The 20,421-nt window shown below is 41.7% G+C and overlaps 1 protein-coding gene across 1 annotated transcript; it reads right to left on the bottom strand.

Moving 5' to 3' along the window:
- Positions 1–6,761: 6,761 nt before the first annotated feature.
- LOC106548424 (vomeronasal type-2 receptor 26-like) lies at positions 6,762–19,134 on the bottom strand. Its single transcript, XM_087714739.1, has 6 exons — positions 18,962–19,134; positions 15,847–16,036; positions 12,601–13,458; positions 9,837–10,064; positions 8,864–8,990; positions 6,762–7,669 (listed from the first exon to the last, which is right to left on the bottom strand). The coding sequence occupies exons 1-6, from the start codon at positions 19,132–19,134 to the stop codon at positions 6,762–6,764; spliced, it is 2,484 nt and encodes an 827-aa protein (XP_087570865.1).
- Between the last annotated feature and the right edge of the window lie 1,287 nt (positions 19,135–20,421).

Here is a 20,421-nt window from a genome sequence, read left to right on the forward strand (position 1 = left end):
TGCACCAATTCATCCAGCACTAATTATAAAGACTCTTCAGTCTTGATTCCCTATTTTTGTTGGCCTCTGCCAGAAAAATCTCTTGTCATCTGGAGGAGTGTTCCAAGTAATCAGCATCAATTGGATAATTATAGGGAATTTAAACTCTTGTTCATCATCTGATGTTCATGTAGCAGAAGAGAACATTTTCCCTCTATGGTTCTCTCTTTTACTATAAAGTTTCAAAACAATGCAACTTCCTATAAGGAAGAGACCAGAGGGTGTCATGTCCAAAATTGGCAAGATGGCAAAAGTGTTGCATTGGAAGCCCATTTCTTTTTGTATATTGGGTGAGAGTTGCTTCTGAAATGCCATATTTGGCATCTTGCCCATTTGACTTCCCCAGGGGAGGCTGGGGGATAGATCAAAATGTATGAACATATTCTAGTATATACTTATAATATGCATGAATTTTTATTTTTCTACACATTGTTGGATTCGTATCCAAATTTGGGTTATTGTGCTTTAATGTGGGATTTTGCCATTTTTAGAAACCCTGCTAAAATATAATATTTAACTTATTTTATTTAGATGAATTCCTCCATACATGCACACACACACACACTGGAATAAATATATGAGACACAGGAAATACTATCAAAGTATCTGAGGGTTGTGATCAGAGGTGGTATTCAGCAGGTTCTGACCAATTCTGGAAAACTGTAGCGAAAATTTTGAGTAGTTCAGAGAACTGGTAAATACCACCTCTGGCCACTCCCCCATCTATTCTCTCTATTCTCCCAAATCCCAGCTGATTTGGAGAAAATGGGGATTTTGCAGTATCCTTCCCCTGCCATACCCGCCAAGCCATGCCATGCCGACCAAGCCGTGCCTGCAGAACCAGTAGTAAAAAATTCTGAATCCCACCACTGGTTGTAATACATTAAAATTTATCTATGGAATCAAAACCAAAGTTGCTCAGGTCACCAAGAGAGATGGAAATTGCCTATTGACTTTCCTCCTCTTTTTTAGATTGGTACATCTGTAACATTCCTCCCACCCTCCTTCCCACGTGCCTCAGGGCGATACCAAGTATAATTCAATGTCTATCTCATTTATTCTCAAGACACTTCAGCTCAAAGCAGACTTTACTGTATGTTATGTTTATTAACATATAAAAGCTTAAAATGAAATAAAAAACACCGGATATAGATTGAATGTGTAAAATCTTCAGCTCTTCCTTGGTTTTTTTACATTGAATTTCAAATAATTGGTACTACTGCTACTGCTACTAAATGGCAGACCTGCATCTTAGGGGTGAGATGATAACAGTTCCAATATCTCAGGGGTGTCCCAAAGAAGAGGGAGTCAAGCTATTCTACAGAGCACCTGAGGGTAGGACAAGAAGCAATGGGTGGAAACTAATCAAGGGAGGAAGCATTATAGGACTAAGGAGAAATTTCTTGATAGTTAGAACAATTAATCAATGGAATAACTTGCCTCTGGAGGTTGTGAATGATCCAAAACTGGAAGTTTTTAAGAACAGATTGGACAACCATTTTTCTAAAATGGTACAGGATTTCTAGCCTGAGCAGGGGGTTGGACTAGAACACCTCCAAGGCACCGTTCCCTCTAAGGTGAGCAGCTGCACAGCCACGCACGTGGCAAGAAAACACCGCACAGCCATTTCTAACTGCTGTGCAGTGATTTATGTCACAGGCTCTGGAAGCTGAGGGGCCTCAGAAAATCTAGGGTTAGCATGGGCGTGTGGATGGCGACAGGAGCTTACACGGCACAGCCAGTCTCCGAGGACCTCCTAGGTGCCGGCTGCACTGCTCATTACCATCAGTCACCCCATGTTCAGCAAAGCAAATGCTGGCAAGTCCTTTGCAGGTGGCTAGAACTGGCCACCCACAAAGGACCTCCCCACACTTGTTTTGATGAGCATGGAGCGACTGACGGTAGTTTGCGCTGGCTGCGGCTGCTCAAACTAGCATCAGGCTCCCCGTGTTCAGTAAAGCAAGGCCAGGGAGGTCCTTTGTGGGAGGCCAATCCTGGCCGCTTGGGCCCCGCTCTGCGGCTGAAGTGAACCCCAAAAGCCCCCCCCCACCAGAATATCTACTGCTGCCTTTGCCTCCTCCAACAGCACTGCCGCATTTGCCGCCTGACGCTGTGGCTGAGGTGAAGCCGCCAAAGCTCCTGTCAGCACCCCTGCCCATGGCAGAGGTGCCTCCCCCTCCACGTGGAGCACCTGAGCTGGCTCCCACATTATCCCTCCCCCTTCCTTCTCTGCCATGCTTTTGAGGAGTCATGAGGCTGCAGGAGCTAGTAGGAAGGAGGCGGAGGGGGCGGGAGCAGGAAAAAAAGGCCTCATGGCTTCTCAAAAGCACGGTAGAAGTGGAGGCAGTGGCAGGGGTAACATGGAGCCCAGCTGAGGTGCTCCGAGTGGAGGGGGAGGCACCGCCGCTGCTGCCATGGGCGGGGGCGCTAGCAGGAGCTTTGGTGGATTCACCTCAGCTGCAATGCAGGGCAGCAAAGGTGGCAGTGCTGTTGGAGGAGGAGGAGGTGGCGGCAGCAGTTATTCTAGTGGTGCCGGGGGCTCATTGGCATCTTCAGCGGCAGCCCTGCCCCCTGTGAAAAAACCCGAAGATGGAGCAGATCCACGCAGATGACGTCGCCGCAACATGACTGGAGGAGGAATTCTGGGAGTTGAAGTCCACAAGTCTTAAAGCTGTCAGGTTTGAATACCCCTGGGATTTCTTCTCCTAAAGGGTTAGGGATGCAAGGGTCTTGTAACAACAGCTTTAAGACTTGCGTAATTCAAATGCCAGACTTTCTGAGCCAACATTTTGGTTGCTAAGCAGGAGCGTTATTAAGTGATACTGATATTATATAACACTTTTAATTAAGCGGGTACCTTGAATAAACATAACTTTGAGTTTCAAATAATATTGATTTCATTATTGTCTTAGGTGACATCTGTGAAAAAAATTCAGGTGCTCAGGCATGAAAATATGCCGCTCAAACACTATACTTTTCTGCTCACACTGAAAAAAAATAGAAGGAACATTGCGAGTCCAAGGTCCCTTCCCGCTCTGTAATTCTGTTATTCTGTTGTTATTCTTCTCTTCTCTTCTCTTCTCTTCTCTTCTCTTCTCTTCTCTTCTCTTCTCTCTTCCCTTCCATTTCATTCCATTCCATTCCTCTTAATCCTTATGATGTATAATATGGGTAAAGTTTACCCTACCTGTATCACTTAGAATAAATACAGGAAAACAATCTATTAAGAATTGATCTGATGCGAATAATTTGCTTGGAAGATCTACAGTATAAGAGCATCATTCATGGAAGGAAGAAATCTAAAATGTGAAACGTTTTAGTACTCAACTATCCATTGAGAAATATTCACTGATTGGAGATATAACAAAGCAATCATGGGAATTAATCAAACTTCTGAAAACCTTCTTTGAGAACAACTTCAAACTTTTTATAGAGTTAAAATTTGTTGGATGTAATAAAATATACATGTAGTTCTTGACTTATGACCACAATTGAGCTCAAAATTTCCATTGCTAACTAAGCTAGACAGTTCTTAAGCAAGTCTATCCCATTTTATGATCTTTGTTGCTGCAGTTGTTAAGTGAATCACTGCAGTTAAGTAAATAATATGGTTATTAAGTGAACCTGGCTGCCCCATAGACTTTGCTGATCACAAAAGTGGGTCACACGACTCTGGGACAGTGCATAAATATGAGCCAGTTGCCAGGTGTTTGGATTTTCATCACATGACCAGATGGATGCTGCAATAGTTAAGGTAAAGGTTCCCCTATATATACTACGTATATACTAGTCGTTCCTGACTCTTAGGGGTGGTGCTCATCTCCGTTTCAAAGCCGCTGTCCGAAGACATCTTTATGGTCATGTGGCCGGCATGACTCAACACCAAGGGTGCACAGAGCACTGTTACCTTCCCACTAAAGGTGGTCCCTATTTTTCTACATGTATTTTTACATGCTTTTGAACTGCTAGGTTGGCAGAAGCTGGGACAAGTAATGGAAGCTTACTTCGTTATGCAGTGCTAGGGATTCAAACCGCTAAACTGCTGACCTTTCTGATCAAGAAGCTCAGTGTGAAAAATGGTTGTAAATCACTTTCTTCATTGCCATTGTAAATTAAAATGGTCACCAAATGCTTGGTTGTAAGTTGAGAACTAGGTGTTGTCATTTCAATGAATATGTTTTAGGGATACATATATATTATCTGTTAACAACTCTGCTTTTGGCTAGTAGAAAACTATGATAGAGTGACTCACCTTCTCCTCCATACCATAGTTAGGTGGGCCAGTGCAATTCATGACAGAGGGCAAAATAAAATGTTCTGGCCAGGAGAAAAATGTTTGATAGGAAGGGTGGAACAACATTAACTCTTATTTCATTTTATTATTATAATTTCAATTATACAACTCATTTTGCTTTAATAAGTTTTTTAAGTTCCTGAACATTGCGTGTAACCCCATGTCAGGGTTCCCTGTAGCAGACCCAATGCAATTAAACCTCAAGGCCAAAGTGTTTCCCAAAGTCCAAATTTATTAGGCATGTCATATTGACACATCTGGTGAAAACCTGACTCTGAACGTACTAAGGTTTTCCCCTTAGTAAAGGGGAAATTAAATTAAATTAAATTAGTAAATTAAAAAAGTTCTTTCGCCCAGTCCACATGTCCATCACATGGTCCAACCAGGTCACAGACCCAACTCCAGTTGGGTTCCAGTCCATGCCTTCCCAGCATCTGGTGAGAACATCCTTGGTTCCCAGGAGAAAGAATGTTATTTTGGTTACAAGTACCCAGCTATCTCCACTCCCCCCTCCCATTTCCACAGCTCCAACCAGCCTTGCTGTGGCAGCCCTAAAGATGCTCCAAAATGACTTTAGCATTGACACCCCACAGTGGGCTAATCACTACAGCTGATCTATAACACAGACCAATATTTTTGAAGTTGCAATGACATACAATAGCATTCTGGATGATTGCCAACCAGCTCACCTTTATGGACATTTGGTCATATAATCATGATTTGTAATGCTTTTGCTGGTTTCCAGAATTTCTTTTCGCTTTCCCACAAAAATGGAAGAAGAAACAAAGCCCATAGAGAAATACATGATACAACATGATATAACAGTGACTGGTCTCATTCAAGACAATGATGAATGAGATGGGAACAACTAGCATACAGGTGGGAGGTTGAACAACTATCCTTGTAATGCAACCAAAACAATCTTGAACTAAAATATACTTAAACCCACAGAAATAGTGGTGGATTTTAGAAGAAAACTTCTTATAGTACCACCTCTTTCAATACTAGACAACACAGGATCAACAGCAGAGACCTTTAAGTTTCTAGGTTCTATCATATCTCAAGACTTAAAATGGATACCTGTTGTGGCCCAGCAGGATCCGGTTGAGCTGCTGATGGACTCGGATAGTGAGGAACCATAGTCTGCTATGGAAGATGTGGAGGATCCTGTGCAGGGTTCAGATTCAAAGCTGGGACCAGAGAGGCTGGTTGGCCACCAGGAAGCTCCTGAGGCATGGAGCAGTGGGGAAGATCAAAGGCAGTTTGTCCCTGATGCTCGATTGAGGCGGGCTGAGAAACGCAACAGCAACTCTGTAGGCAGTCTCATAGAAGATAATTATGCACAGGTGGTTGTAGATGGGCCCCTCCCAAGAGGGTTTATAAGTGAGGCATTGGGAGGGGACATTTGCAGGAAACAACCATTTGAACTAGTATTGAAGAAATCTGTCTGTATTCTAGCTGTGTCATTTGGATTATCTGCGTTACTTCATTTGAACTTTCTGGGTTGCTGCCAAGCGATTATCTTGAAGGTGACTTGCCTGGGCCCTCAGCCAAAGGATTTGTTATCGCATTAATTAAATAGTGGCAAACAGTCAAGCCTGTGTTCTGGTTTATTCACAGGCCGGGGTGTCTGTGTGTGTGTGTCAGAACAGACACCTAATCTCATTAAAAAAGCACAACAAAGAATGTTGTTTCTGCACCAACTCAGAAAGCTCAAACTGCCCAAAGAGCTGATAATACAATTCTACAGAGGAATTATTGAGTCTGTCATCTACACTTCTATATCTGTCTGGTTTGGCTCTGCAACCAAACAAGGAAAATAGACTTTAATGGATAATTAGAACTGTAGAAAAACAATTGCTACCAATCTGCCTTCTGTTGAGGACCTGTATATTGCACGAGTCAAAAGAGGGCTGTGAAAATCTCTACAGACCCCTCACATCTTGGACATAAATTGTTCCAACCTCTGCCCTCAAAACAACACTATAGGGCATTGAACACAAGAACAACTAGACACAAAGACGGTTTCCCCCCCTAATGCCATTGCTCTGCTTAACAACTAATAAACACTGTCAAATAATTTACTAAGATTGTATTACTATTATGCTTCTCTTCCTTGCTAGTAGCTATATCTTCCCACTTATGACTATAACCATGTTGCTTACAACTTTCAATTTATATTGTTTTATTTGTTTCCTAGTATGATTTGATAGCTTTTTAGTTACCTTGACTATCACTAAGTGATGCATCTTTTTATTCTTGATGAATGTATTTTATTCTCCTTATATACACTGAGAGCATATGCACCAAAGGCAAATTCCTTGTGTGTCCAATCACACGTGACGAATAAAGAATTCTATTCTAAAAATGATTCACTTAATAATTGTGCTATTTTTAGCTCATATTCAACAAGACTGATTTCTATAAATCATTTCATGAGAGTTTTTTGCATGAGTTGTTGCCTGTTATTCAGCTCAGGTCTTATCAAGATGATGTAAACTTTGGGGGAGAAAATGAGAACCAATAATCCAGCACTTGAGGCTAAGATGGAGAAGATCTCCACAGCCACCGTGTATTTCCCTTTGGTGCTCTGGTAGGCTGGGACAAATGAGATCCAGACGCTGCAAAAGAGAAGCATGCTGAGGGTGATAAATTTTGCTTCGTTGAAACTGTCTGGGAGATTCCTGCCAAGGAAAGCCACTGTAAAGCTGATCATGGCCAAGAGGCCAACGAAACCCAGGACAGCGTAGAACATGGCAGTGGAGCCTTCATTGCATTCCAGGACCATTTCTGTAGGCAGAGAGTGCATGTCAAAATCTGGAAAAGGAGCAGAGCTCAGCAACCACACTGTACAAAGAGTGGTTTGAATGGAGGAGCAGGAAAACACCATAAAGATGGCTAGTCTGTTTCCTACCCATGACCTCATTTTAGAACCTGGCCTGGTGGCCATGAAAGCGAGGACCACAGTGAGGGTTTTGGCCACCACACAAGAAACCGCCACAGAGAAGATGATGCCAAAAGCAGTTTGGCGAAGGAGACAGGTTGCTCTCTGAGGCTGACCAATGAAAAGCAAAGGGCAGAGAAAGGAAAGCAGAAGGGAGACCAGAAGGGTGTAGCTGAGTCCTCGGTTGTTGGCCTTGACTATGGGAGTGTCCTTGTGCTGAATGAAGATTGTGAGAACGAGAGCTGTGATGAAGGAAAATAAAAGAGCAAAAATGGCCAAAATGAATCCCAAAGGATCTTGGAAAGATAGGAAGCTGATCTCTTTTAGAATGCAGCGATCCTGGGCTTTGCTGGCATAGTGATCCTCTGGACACTGGTAACAGGAATCCACATCTGAAAAAGAAAAAAAACCCCACAGATATTTATTTAGAAGTTGGTGTATAGAATTGAAATGAAAATAGGAGCTCAATACGCAAAGTGTGTTCCAAAGACAAGCGCTTGATTCTCACATGTTTGTTTTCATGAAGCATTTTGGAGAGTCTAGCATCAATTTGTGTGAGGCTGCTGATGTTTCAGGGGGAAGGGAGATGGCACAAGGGTGCTGCAAGGCTCCTGCCGCTTCCTCTGCATGACACTGCTGTTCAACTGCCATGTCCCACCCTGCAATGCCAGAACACACACTGGGCTTGATCCTCCTCCCCACTTTCATTTCATTGGAACTGGATGAATTGCGAGCCAAGCTGTCTGTGCAAAGCCCCCTAGAGTTGGCCCTGCCTCCCTTCCTGATTGACCTCCCCCAATATATTCTTGTCTGTCTGCTCCCCTCTGACACTATCTCTTTATAACGCCACACTGTCCCTCTCTGCATCACCAATCAGTATGGAGCAGCCCCGGCACTTTTTTTAAAAAAAATCTAGCATCGCACCCTGTCCATCTGTAATCGCCCTACCCATCACCAATCATATGCTGCCTATTGCTGCTGTCTGCTACCCAATTGGCTGGGGGCTCTTTGTCTCAGGTCAAATGGACAGGGCGAATGATCAGGGATGAAGGGCAAGGGTCAGAGGGTCAGGGGAGGCATTGGCTATGGAGAATGTCTGTGAGAGGGTCAGCAGAGGAGGAAACCTGGGTGTGAATCATCTGAGGTGGGTGGCTGGGGGCAAAGAGGCGCAGCCAATGGTGGGCGCCTGGACGACTAAAGCCACTGGGATCTACATAGAGGGAAACAACTCTTTCTATTCAACTTGATCTCTATCAGAGGTGGTATTCAGCAGGTTCTGACCAGTTCTGGAGAACTGGTAGTGGAAATTTTGAGTAGTTTGGAAAACCGGTAAATACCTTCTCTGACTGGCCCCACCCTCATCTATTCTCTGCCTTCTGAGTCCCAGCTGATTGGGAAGAAATGGGGATTTTGCAATAAACTTCCCCTGCCATGCCTGCCAAGCCATGCCCACCAAACCACACCACGCGTACCAAGCCACGCCCACAGAACCAGTAGTACATTTTTAAAAAATCCAACCACTAATCTCTATGTGATCAATTATGAATACCACCATCTGTTTCCAACTCAGTCTATGATCTCTTTACCTATTTGATCTGAAACTTTTCCTCTTGGGCATGGAAGGCAATCGTAACAACAAAATGGCTTCCCTTCCTTCTTGCTCCTGCTGTGACCTTTATGGCAGGGTTCATTGCACAATGACAGAGGCTGAGCCTAGGCACAAAGAGAAGCAGACAGGACAGAATGCCTTAAATGTTGACTTGATACTGGAATAGCCATACAACATTGATTCTAGTTAGACAACCAAACCATACAGAAGTTTGAAAATGGAATGTGCACAGAGCATTTATTTATTTTTAATCCCAATCAAAAGGCATTATTACAATTTTACAAGCAAACAAGTTTTTTTAAAAAATCAAACATTTGTACTTGTGCCAGATTTGGGGCAATAGTCTTGCAGTGGAATTGCATGGTGTTATATGCCATCAATTTCTACCATTTGCAGTGTTAAATAAGTTACATTTTCTCCCAGTGGTGGGATTCAAAATATTTTACTATGAGTTCTGTGGGTGTGGCTTGGTGGGCATGGCATGGCTTGGTGGGCATGGTAGGGGAAGGATATTGTAAAATCTCTGTTCCCTCCCTACTCTAGGGGAAGGTTACTGCAAAATCTCATTCCCTCGGGAGGCAGAGAATAAATGGGGGTGGAACCAGTCAGAGGTGGTATTTACCGGTTCTCTGAACTACTCAAAATTTTTGCTAACGATTCTCCAGAACTGGTCAGAACTGGCTGAATACCACCACTGTTTTTCCCCTAAAAATCATGCTCTATTTACTTTAAAAAAATTATGCAAAGGTCTTCTCTAACCAATTGTACAAAAATTACAACATTGTTAGAAAACCACCTTTCTATGGCCAGAAAAGGTCTAGATTACTTTTAAAAAATGGAAATAAGTTCAACTAACTTCCATATAATTATATAGTATATGACCACACTGCTATTTTCATTAAGTGTAGCCTGAATGAATGAGATGCACTCCAAATGTATATGGAAAATACCTGGTTAAACTTTCTTGGCCAACTAATGGCTTTGACATTAACAGTGGAAACTTTTCCTTTGGCTGTCCTGAGCTCAAATTTTCCAACTTTGACTCGATGTAGACTTAGATTTGGAAATGTGACCCAGTTGTTAATATCAAATCCTGCTTCCAGATTTCCATTTTGATCAAAAGAAATAATTTCCCCAACACTGTTGTTAAATGAGACTTTTCTTAGAAAGCTGTGGAACTAATTGAAAGTGGAAAGAAAGATAAACAATAAATAAACACAAAAAGAATACCAATTAAAAGGTGAAAATATTTTGCAAGATAGAAATACCAATGCCTACTCAAATTATTAAAAATCATGATTAAATATAAGTAATTTGTTGCCTAATATTTGTTTACTTGTAATACGGCTAATATTGTAAACAAAATATAAAGAGTGAAAACTAGTTTATCATTGTTTCCAGGGTGTGAATTATCTATTTAAAGAAAAAGCAAATTCAAGCATCAGGATATTTATTTGTCATAGGAATAATCTTCAATGGAAAAATGAATCAAGCGAGACACACCAGGATCCTGATCTCTTATTTGAATTATTGAAATATCCTTTACTGTTTGTAATTCTTATTTGGATGTAATAAAAATAGTCATAGAGTTAGTCTTCCCATTGAAAATGTGCTCTGGCCCATGGTGTTTCCTGAAATTTTGTTTTCATGGGCGCATGCTATACTTTTGAACTTGACTAAATAATGTTATTACATAACCATTCTAGAAACATTTTAAATATAGTTTTTATTAGTCACTACAGAAATGTTGAAGGATGTAGAGTTGTGGTTGTCCATGAAAAAATTCCTGTGAAGAGGAATGTGGCCCAAGGAAAGATTATTATGCATTTAATAATATACTGTACATGATAGACAGTGGTGGTATTCAGACGATTTGGTGAACCAGTAATGAGGCCCTGCCCACCCATCCTGATGCTATGCCATCTTATTTAGCCATGTTTTTTAAGCAGTGTGCATGCGTGCAGGCCCGCGCATGAGCAAAGCACATGGGTGGAAGGCTGTACACATACACAGAAGGTGCACACAAGTGAAGCAGGCATGCACATGTGTGCATTCACATTTTCGGTGCACGGTGAAGCGGTGGTAAAATTATGTGAAACCCGCCTCTGATGATAGTGGTAACAAAGGTTCAGCCCCCATTTCCTACCAGGAGGAGAGTCAGAGATCATGTGCTTCCTAAGTGTGTCACTCAGAAATGCAGACAAGGAGGTCTGAAATTATCCTAAAACAAAGGGCAAGCAGACTAATAATCAAGGAGGGACCCAATATTTTATAGCTTGAGGCAGCAATAACTGAGGAGGCACCAGAAAGGCCCGGGGGAGTTCAGGGTGGGGAAAAGAGGCAGTTTTGGTGGCGAGACATAGGAGGTGCAGGCGGGCAGTAGATGGCAGCAGGCAGGTTGGCCAGGCATGGGTCGGGGATGGCCGAACGGCAGACAGACGCCAAGTGACCCTTCTTGCCGCATTTTTGGCAAACAGTGGAGCAGAAGCGGCAGGAAGAACGTAGATGCCTGCCTCCATAGCTCAGGCAGGGATGACCATCCTTGTGAGACAGGGACTGCAAACGGTCGATGGCCAGGTCCAACTCGGACTGGAAATTGTCAGATACCTGCTGGCAGCGAACAGTTGAGGCAGGAAATACAGGAGGCATAGTGGAGGAAAATGGCGAAGGTCAGGCATGGACTGGTCAGCCATCTCAGATGCGTGGGCTTCATCTACGGCTATCTTGAGGGTTAGTTCAGACCGTGAGAGTATACGGCGGTGAAGGTTGATATCTGAGGCCATAGATGAACTGTTGGAGGAGTGCTTTATTGAGATCAGTGAATTCACAGTTAATAACAGCAGCCCGTAGAGCAGCCACGTAATGACTGATGGATTGCCGCTCAGTTTGGACGCAACGGTGGAAGAATTGACGCCATGCGAATCGGGAGGGAACGGGCTCGTAGTGGGTTTTTAGTTTAGTCAGCAGCAGCTCCCACGGCACAGCATGGACCGGAGTAAGTGAAGACCGTGCCCTAGCAGTAGCGAACATCTCCGCTCCATAGTAATTTAAGAAAATGCTGCGCTTCCTGTCAATAGAAAGGCTGGTAACATCATGGGCTAAGAGAAAACATTCAAAGCGTTCAAGGAACATGTCCCATGATTCAGCCTCAGGGTGAAAAGGAGAAAAATCAGAAGCAGCAGCCATAGGAGGCACTTGTTGAGGATCCGGTTCTCCAGACCTCGTCGCCAGTTTTATAGCTTGAGGCAGCAATAACTGAAGAGGTGGCAGGAACAGTAAACAGCAACGGTTTATTAACAGAACTACTGACAGGCAAAAGGCAAGCAAATCCCATCTGACAGCTATTTAGACACCAATGGGATGTCTGTATTTTTCCGCCGGCTGGTGCGTCTTGGCCAATCAGAGGCACTTCACACAGCGCCATCTGCTGGCCGGGTTGGGCAGAACACAACACAATATAAACTTAATCTCTTTTAGACCCTAACTCTCCCATTACAGTCATCAGATAATGAACTGCTGATGAGTTAGTGCTGTTGAATTTTAGCTTCCACCTGGAAAATCAAACACCTTACATTCATCAAAAGTAATCTGTAAGCAGGAAGAGCTGTGAAATGATGGAAGAAAATGGTTATGCCTCTTCTAAAATGTACAAAAACATCAATTTCAGTAGATATGTAGACAGCCTCCCTTCTGTTTGTGTAATCGGGACATTACCTGCCACAGCTGTTGATTCAGGACTTTCTTTTGTCCTTTTCCAGACATAGTTCTGTGCTTGAACTTTAAGGAAGTCATGTATTGCAATGCATGGGCTACAGCATAAACTGCATTGTAGACACTGTAGCTAGGGGCAGTTATGCTCATGTCAAAAATAGATTTAGGAAGAGCTTCTAGCTTCTCTTCCCCAGTGCAATGATTCCAAGCCTTCTCCTCTTCCAAGGAAGTTGGAAAGGAACAATCAAATGCCTGTGCCCAAAAGTCCTTAATAAAGCCATCTCTGGTCTCCATATTGGGGTTTCTCATCTGAAGAAAATGTTGGAAACCCACCAGTTCTTTTGACTGAGTTGCAAAGGCCAAGGAACCATGAAGGATATCTATATCCCAAGATTGTTGAAAGGGAAGAGAAGTGAAATCCATCTGTGCGGTCAGCATCCAAACTTTGGCCCTCTTCATTTGTACATTTTCAAGTTCCAAAATTCTGGGAAACATTCTCAAGAAGATTGTAGTGTGAAATTTGCCATGTAGGAACACAACACTGGCTGTGCTGTCACTGATCAAGAGGTATAGTTTAAACCAGGCCTCTATCATTTTCTGAATGCCCGTTTTGAAGTACACATTTGGGAATGGCTTGATAAAGTCAAAGCAGATACCTCCTGCAGATAACTTGGGAAGTTCATTCTGCATGAATCCGTGGCCACTGTCATCCTGTATATAAATGACTCCAATCCAGGTCCATGAAAAAAGCATGAGCAACTGGAGAATCCCCACATATTGCTGGTTTACATTTGGGAACATCCATTGGATGTGGAATTGTTCAGATTGATCATTAATCATAGGAGAAGAACCATATCCAAGCTATAAAGAAAAGAAAGGCTGAGTGTATAGTATGAATGCAGGTAAATTTTTATTGTTTGAAGGATTGGGATTCATTCAATATTTTCACACTGGGTGGAAGAAAATGAAAAGACATAAGAATGTCCTGTTAGAATGGAGCCTAAGTAAAGGCACCAAGATTTTTCTCTATTCTCCAATGTATAGTGGAGGTTTGGCAAGTTATTTTATCTCATCTCCTACTTCTTATTGCAACAACCACTCGTACTTTACCATGAATATGAGCTGCGGTTGTGCAGTGATTAAAGTACAGTACTGCAGGCTGCTTCTGCTGATCACCAGCTACCTACAGTTCGGTAGTTTTTAATCTCACTAGGCTCAGCCTTCCATCCTTTCAAGGTGGGTAAAATGAGGAGCTAGATTGTTGGGTGCAATATGCTGACTCTGTAAACCTCTTAGAGAGGGCTGTAAAGCATTATGAAGTGGTATATAAATCTAAATGTTGCTGCTGAGATAAATTTCCACCAAAATAATTTCCAGTGAAATGGAAAAGAGGATTTTACCAAATATGGATTTTAACTGTGGGCAGCAATCCTTTGAATCCTAATAACATTCTGTGCAAGGAATGGGAAAACATACAGACCTGTTAAGGTCAACTGATATTTTGTAAATATAGTCTATATCAATCAAGACCAATAATACAATTTGGGAAAGTGTTGGCAGAAACCATTAAAAGGTTCTGAATTCCTCAAGAAAGAATTGGAATATGTTCCTCTATGTATGAAGGTGAAATTAGACCTGATAGTTTATAAAGTCTATAATTATATATAAATGTGTGTGTCCATGTGTGTAAAAAACTTATAGGTCATATATTTATTTTAATAATATGACTTGAGGGGATAGTATTAATAGCTTTAGTCTACAAAAAAAGAACACAGAACTAATAATTAAGTCACTGAATTACTGTAAGGCACCTAAAATATTGTAAAGACATTGTCATGTGTGTAAAACATACAAATCTTTGATGGCAAGGTCATACCACCATCTTTCAGATTTTGGCTCTCCTCTAGTTGATGCTGCTACTTTGAGATGTCTTACCAGCCAACTCCCTGACCCTTCAGTTCTTGTTGACAAATGGAGATCTTGGAGCCTCTGCTTGTTCCATCAATATCTCTTAATCCAGATGGATGCTGTTAATTGCTGATTAAAAAATGACTTTTAAAAATTTCCCCTTCTGGGTCAGAATTGACACACTGGGAATGGAAAAAAGATCACCTCTGGGTTTGTGACACTTTCTTTGTCCCTATTGATAGAATGACTTACTAAACAAACAAGCATATTTTTCAGAGTATGAGGCGCACCAAGATTTTGAAGAGGCAAATTAAAGAAAAGGTTTTTGCACTCTGCAAACCTCCCAAAAATGGCCCACTTTTCCACAAAAACAGGTCCGTTCCCCCCCCCCCAAAGAGCATGAATAGCCTTTAGGAAGCTTGTAAAGTGCTCCTGGGGATTGAGGTCCCAAAACCGAGCAAAAAACAGCCCATTTTTCATAGAAACGGGCCCATTTTTTGTTTTGAAAGGGCATGCATAGCCTTTAGGAGGCTTATAGAGTGCTTCTGGGGGCTGGGGGGGGAAAACACTGAGCAAAAAGAGTCTGTTTTTCGCTCATTTCTGCCCTCCTCAGCCCCCAGGAGCACTCTGGAAGCTTCCTAAAGGCTATGAATAGCCATTTTGGTGAAGGGGGCAGGGTTTCAGGAGGCAAAAAATGATGTATTGTGTGTATAAGACACACCCCAATTTTCAGCGTCTTTTTTGAGGGAAAAAGGTGCATCTTATACTCTGAAAAATATGGTATGTCAGGCCCATAAAAAACAAGAAAGGCATGTAATACTTTCAAGTGGAGTTCTTTATTGTTCCTCAGCAGAATTTTTGACAATTTTGCCAAAGCAAAGCACTATGATATCTGCATCTACTATATACTCAGTCTGATTCAGGAGTCTGACAGGTTCTAGACAACCAATAGCGGAATTTTTGAGTAGTTCAGAGAACAGGCAAATGCCACCTCTGGCTGGCCCCAGAGTGCAGAGGGAATGGAGATTTTGCAGTATCCTTCCCCTGGAGTGGGGTGGGAATAGAGATTTTGCAGTATCCTTCCCCTGTCATGCCCACCAAGCCATGACACACCCACCAAGCCAGGCCCACAGAAGCGGTAGTAAAAAAAAATTGAATTTCACCACTGTTAAGAATGATTAGGGAAGAATTGCCTTCATCCACTTTGTCTCATATAAAATATCTGGATTGAGCATCCTCTTATTCCTCTAGAGTGATCTCACCTTCTTTTGGAAATCCAGCCTACTACATTGCATCGCAACCTGGTTTGTTACAATTTCATTCTTCAAATGTCCACTTTACCTGCGGTATCTTATAGATGCTCAGAATGGTGGCCATTAAAAGACATGCCTCGGAGTCGGGTCCTCCAATCACAGCCACATTAGTACTTCGGGCATCACATTTATAGTTTGGAATGAAGTGGTCCCATGTGGAGAGGAGCTCCAGAGAAGCAAGATAAGTTAAGCTTCCACTGAAGTAGTCATTATAAATACTGAAACCCAAGGAGATGTTGCGCAACATCTGCGTATCTTCGTTGATCTCCTTCACAGCAAATAGAAAAGCCAGGACATGCTGGTAGGTCTGAGTCAAATATCTGTAATGAGATTTAACGCCTCTGCTTAAGAAGTTTAAAGCTTGCTAAATTCCTATTCCCTTAATATATAGGTATTGTATTTTGTAATATTACAGAATCATAAGGTATCCGGGCAACATCATGATGAAACTCAGGTGCAGGTTATCAACTATTTTCAATTGAAAAAGATGGGATCCACCAACACTCACTTTGGTTTGGCAGGCCACCCCTGGACTTTCTAAGGTTCCCTGCACGTACATGCTAGTCGTTTCCAGTTCTAGGGGTGGTGCTCATCTCCGTTTCCAAGCTGAAGAGCCAGTGCTCTTTGAGCCAGAGATTTGCCTGCACCAATGATTTGCCTCTACTCAAGAGGTTTAAGGCATGCTAAATTCCTATTCACTTTGAAATAATTAGGCATTGTATTTTGTAAGGTTGCTGGGTAATAAGATATATGGGCAACTTAGTGATGAAACCTAGACTCAGGTTCTCCACGATTTTCATTTGAAAATCCACCAAAGCTTTGTTGTGGCAGACCATCTGTGGACTTTCCGAGCCATCAAGTCCAAATAGTACTTTAAAATGTCAGTAGAAAAATGCTTATATTTCAATGAGGCCCACTTAAATTTCTATGTCTGCATGCTTATTGAAAAAAAAATCCATCTCCATGTTAATTTTTATTTCAACGCATAATTAGAACTGCAGAAAAAACAATTGCTACCAATTGCTGCCTTCCAATGAGGACAAGTATACTGCACGAGTCAAAAAGAGGGCTGTGAAAATATCTACAGACCCCTCGCATCCTGAACATAAATTGTTTCAACTCCTACCCTCAAAATGACTATGGAACACTGCACACCAGAACAACTAGGAGAGTGTTTTTCCCCATATGCCATCACTCTGCTAAACAACTAATTCCCACAATACTGTCAAACTATTTACTAAGACTGCATTACTATTATTCATCTTATCCTTCCAATTATCTATCTTCTTTTCTACATGGCTATAACTTTGTTGCTTGTATCTTTAAGATTTATATTGTTTTACTTAGTTTCCTAGTATTATTTTTGTTGATTGCTTATTTAGTATCATATGACTATCACTAAGTGTTGTATCTTATGATTCATGATGAATATATTTATGATGACTATGATCATGATTTATCTTTGATGCACACTGAGAGCTTATGCACCGAGGACATATTCCTTGTGTGTCCAATCGCACTTGGCCAATAAAGAATTATATTTCTAGTAAAGGAATAACTCTGAAAGGATGTGACCTTGGCTATGTATAGAGGTTTCTACCAATTGTACTGTATATCTTAGCAGGAACTACAGTGCAGTCATTAGTAGCATGGCCTATTAATACTGTAGAGATATGCTTTAGATTACTTGAGCATCTTAGCTTTGGCAGGTGGGCTTCCCCTTACTGTATTTTTAGCCAATACCCAAGAATTCTACATAGTTGTGTTCAATTTATTTATGCACAATATTCAAATATCAACTTGATGTTGTTAGGGATTTTTTTCTCACCTGATAGCTTTCACTTATCTTTCATTTCACAATGCTTACTGAAAACTAGTTTGTTTTTCTAAGGGAAAATAAGTAATCATCAGTCTTCCTTTGTTGTGCTAGGAACATGAAATGGACAATTCTTACATTCATTCATATATAAGTGAAATACCACTCATGCATCATCACAAAATCACCAGAACTGTAAAAGCTACAAACTTCAAATTTGTCACATATGTTCCTCTTAGATTCTAGGTGCTTGCTAAGAAAGGATTTTTCAAAATGACCATCAGATCATTAGTATTTCTTATAATTATTAGTAACATGCTCTGATTCTAAGGAGTTAGACTGAGGGAGAGAAGGGGATAAAATAGGAGAGGCTTCTGTGGGGCAAGCCTGGGGGAAAGAAGGGGATAGGAAGGGATCAATGGGGCCAGCCTGAGGGGGATAAGGGGAAGAGGAGAGGAGAGGCTTCTGTGAGGCAAGTCTGAAGGAAAGAAGGAGAGAGAAGAGGCCGATTGTAACTATGGTATTTTTCGGAGTGTAAGACGCACCTTTTTTCCTCAAAAAAGAGGCTGAAAATCTGGGTGCATCTTATACATCGAATACAGCATTTTTGCCTCCCGAAGCCCCGCCTCTTCACTAAAATGGCTGTGCATACATTTATGGAGGCTTTTAGAGAGCTCCTGGGGGCTGGAGAGGGCAGAAATAAGCAAAAAACAGGCTGTGTTTTGCCCTCCCAGCCCCCAGCAACACTCTATAAGACTCCATAAGGCTATGAATACCATTTTTTGTAAAAAAAAACAACGAGCCAGTTTTGCAAAAAATGGGCCGATTTTTGTTTGTTTTTGGCTCCCCCACCCTGGAGCACTCTGTAAGCCCCATTAATTTTCAAGCTGTAAGTGTTGATTTATCAAGCCCAATCTCATAGTTTCATAGCGGAGCACAGGTATCCAGCTAGTTAAATTATAAAATTCAAATAAAATTATGTATGTGAAGTACCCAGAGTTACCCTATGGTAAGATGGGCAGCCAACAAATTTTTATCAATAAATAAATTCTCTTAAAATGAATGGTAAATTACAGAAGGACAATAATGAGAATGAGAATAATGTGGCACAATGAAAGATTTAAATCAGTCTTAGTTTCTCCACCCACTGAATCTTTATCTGATAACTTGCTTGGGAATATTGCCTCAATTGCTGCGTTAACTGAATGAAAATTCTGGCTCATTTAAGTTAAAAGGACAGTGTGTTCCTATCCTACTTGATTGAAAATTCAAAAATAAGGAGAACCTCAGAACCTTAAACATTTGGTACAAGGTACCGGTTGCTTACATGAGCTCATAAAGGTCTTCAGAAGAAGGATGCCTTTCAAAATAGAGAGTGTTGGGAAACACGTAGCTCTGCGAACAAATGTCAGCTATTATAACATCCCCTGACTGATAATACTTATGATTGATATTCCGAGGCTCACTGATTATGTATTTAGCAACCGAAATGTCACACATCGTCCAAGGAAGTAGCAGCAGTATCAAAAGAACAAATGTCATCGTCATGAATGCACATCTTCTCCTTAACTTCAAGTCACCTGTTGTCTTCCAGCCATCCAAATGCTGCTGTTTTTGCATAGCAATGTCAACTTAATAAGGATATCCAGGACACCCAATTACTTCAAAAGTCTTGCTCTAAATGTTTCAGTCCAGATTAAGAAGGTCCTTCAATCCGGATTCTCTGTTTTGCTAGTCACTACCAGAAAATCCCTTGTCCCCTCAAGGAGTTGTCCAGGTAATTAGCACCAGTTGGATAATTATGGGGAATTCAAAGACCTACCCATCATTAGAAATTCTTTCCCATGTAGAAGTAGGAAATTATTTTCTAATCTGTTATTTCAGCAAAGGATTTCTCTTTCCCTAAAAAGTTTCAAAATAATGTGACTTCCTAAAACAAGAGAGCAGTACAAGAGTACATCCAAGTGAGGTGAAAGATAAGCAAGATGGCAAAAATGGTGTTATGATGAAAGCCCCATCTCCTTTGGAGGTTGCTTTGAAACGTCTTATTTGTCACCCACATGTTTATTTTTGGTAGAGTTTATTAGGTAACAATCCAGATTTGAATCTGCAAGCTTCAGGTCAGAATTTTTCTATATCTTTTTCTTCAGTTCTGTTGTGACCCACCAGCGGCCAGCAGAGCTGGCAGCAGAGTCGGACAGTGATGAGGTTGGGGAGTAGCATGGGCCAGTCCTGGAGGCTAGGGAAGGCTTGGACCAGGGCTGTGCATTGGAGGCAGAGACAGGGCCGAGGTTGTCTGGCAGTGATGAGGTGCCTACAAAGCTACACAGCAGTGAGGCAGAGGAACAGCTGGAGCCTGTTCCCAGTGTGCGCATGTGCAGAGCTGCCAGAAGAAAAGAACAACTCAGAAATCAGGGTAGACTTGGGAGTAAAGTCACAGGTGGAAGGTGATTGGCCCCTCGCATAGGAAATAAAAGAGGAACAAAAGGGGAGTGGACTTTTACTGGAAGCAGAATCTCAGAGACTCTCTGCCCAGTCTTTCCTTGCACAGCACCTCATTTGGAAAATATTTACATAGCAGCTTTCCAGGATAGATAAGGTCTGTAGTCATAAATATTCCTTTGAAAGACTGTTTGCCAGGCCTTGCTGAATGTGAATGAAAGGAATTCACATTCATTTAATAAAGGGGGTTTTGTCAGGACCAGGACTCTGCCTCCTGCTTTTTGGGGAAACCTAGGTCAGAACAAGTTCTGCTAAAATATGATAATTCACTAGGGTATTTTTTAA

This window comes from Thamnophis sirtalis, unplaced genomic scaffold (genome assembly GCF_051295495.1).
Source record: "Thamnophis sirtalis isolate CommonGarterSnake01/CBP01778 unplaced genomic scaffold, rThaSir2_p1.2 scaffold_4, whole genome shotgun sequence".
Classification (NCBI taxonomy): Eukaryota; Metazoa; Chordata; class Lepidosauria; order Squamata; family Natricidae; genus Thamnophis; species Thamnophis sirtalis.

Excerpts from the sequence above, each read along its gene's own strand:
- LOC106548424 (XM_087714739.1), bottom strand. The coding sequence starts at position 19,134 with ATGTGTGACATTTCGGTTGCTAAATACATAATCAGTGAGCCTCGGAAT. Across the intron at positions 16,037-18,961 it reads GAAGACCTTTATGAGCTCAT|TATTTATAATGACTACTTCA; the intron begins GTAAGCAACCGG and ends CTTGGGTTTCAG. Across the intron at positions 10,065-12,600 it reads TGAATCAACAGCTGTGGCAG|TTCCACAGCTTTCTAAGAAA; the intron begins GTAATGTCCCGA and ends ACTTTCAATTAG.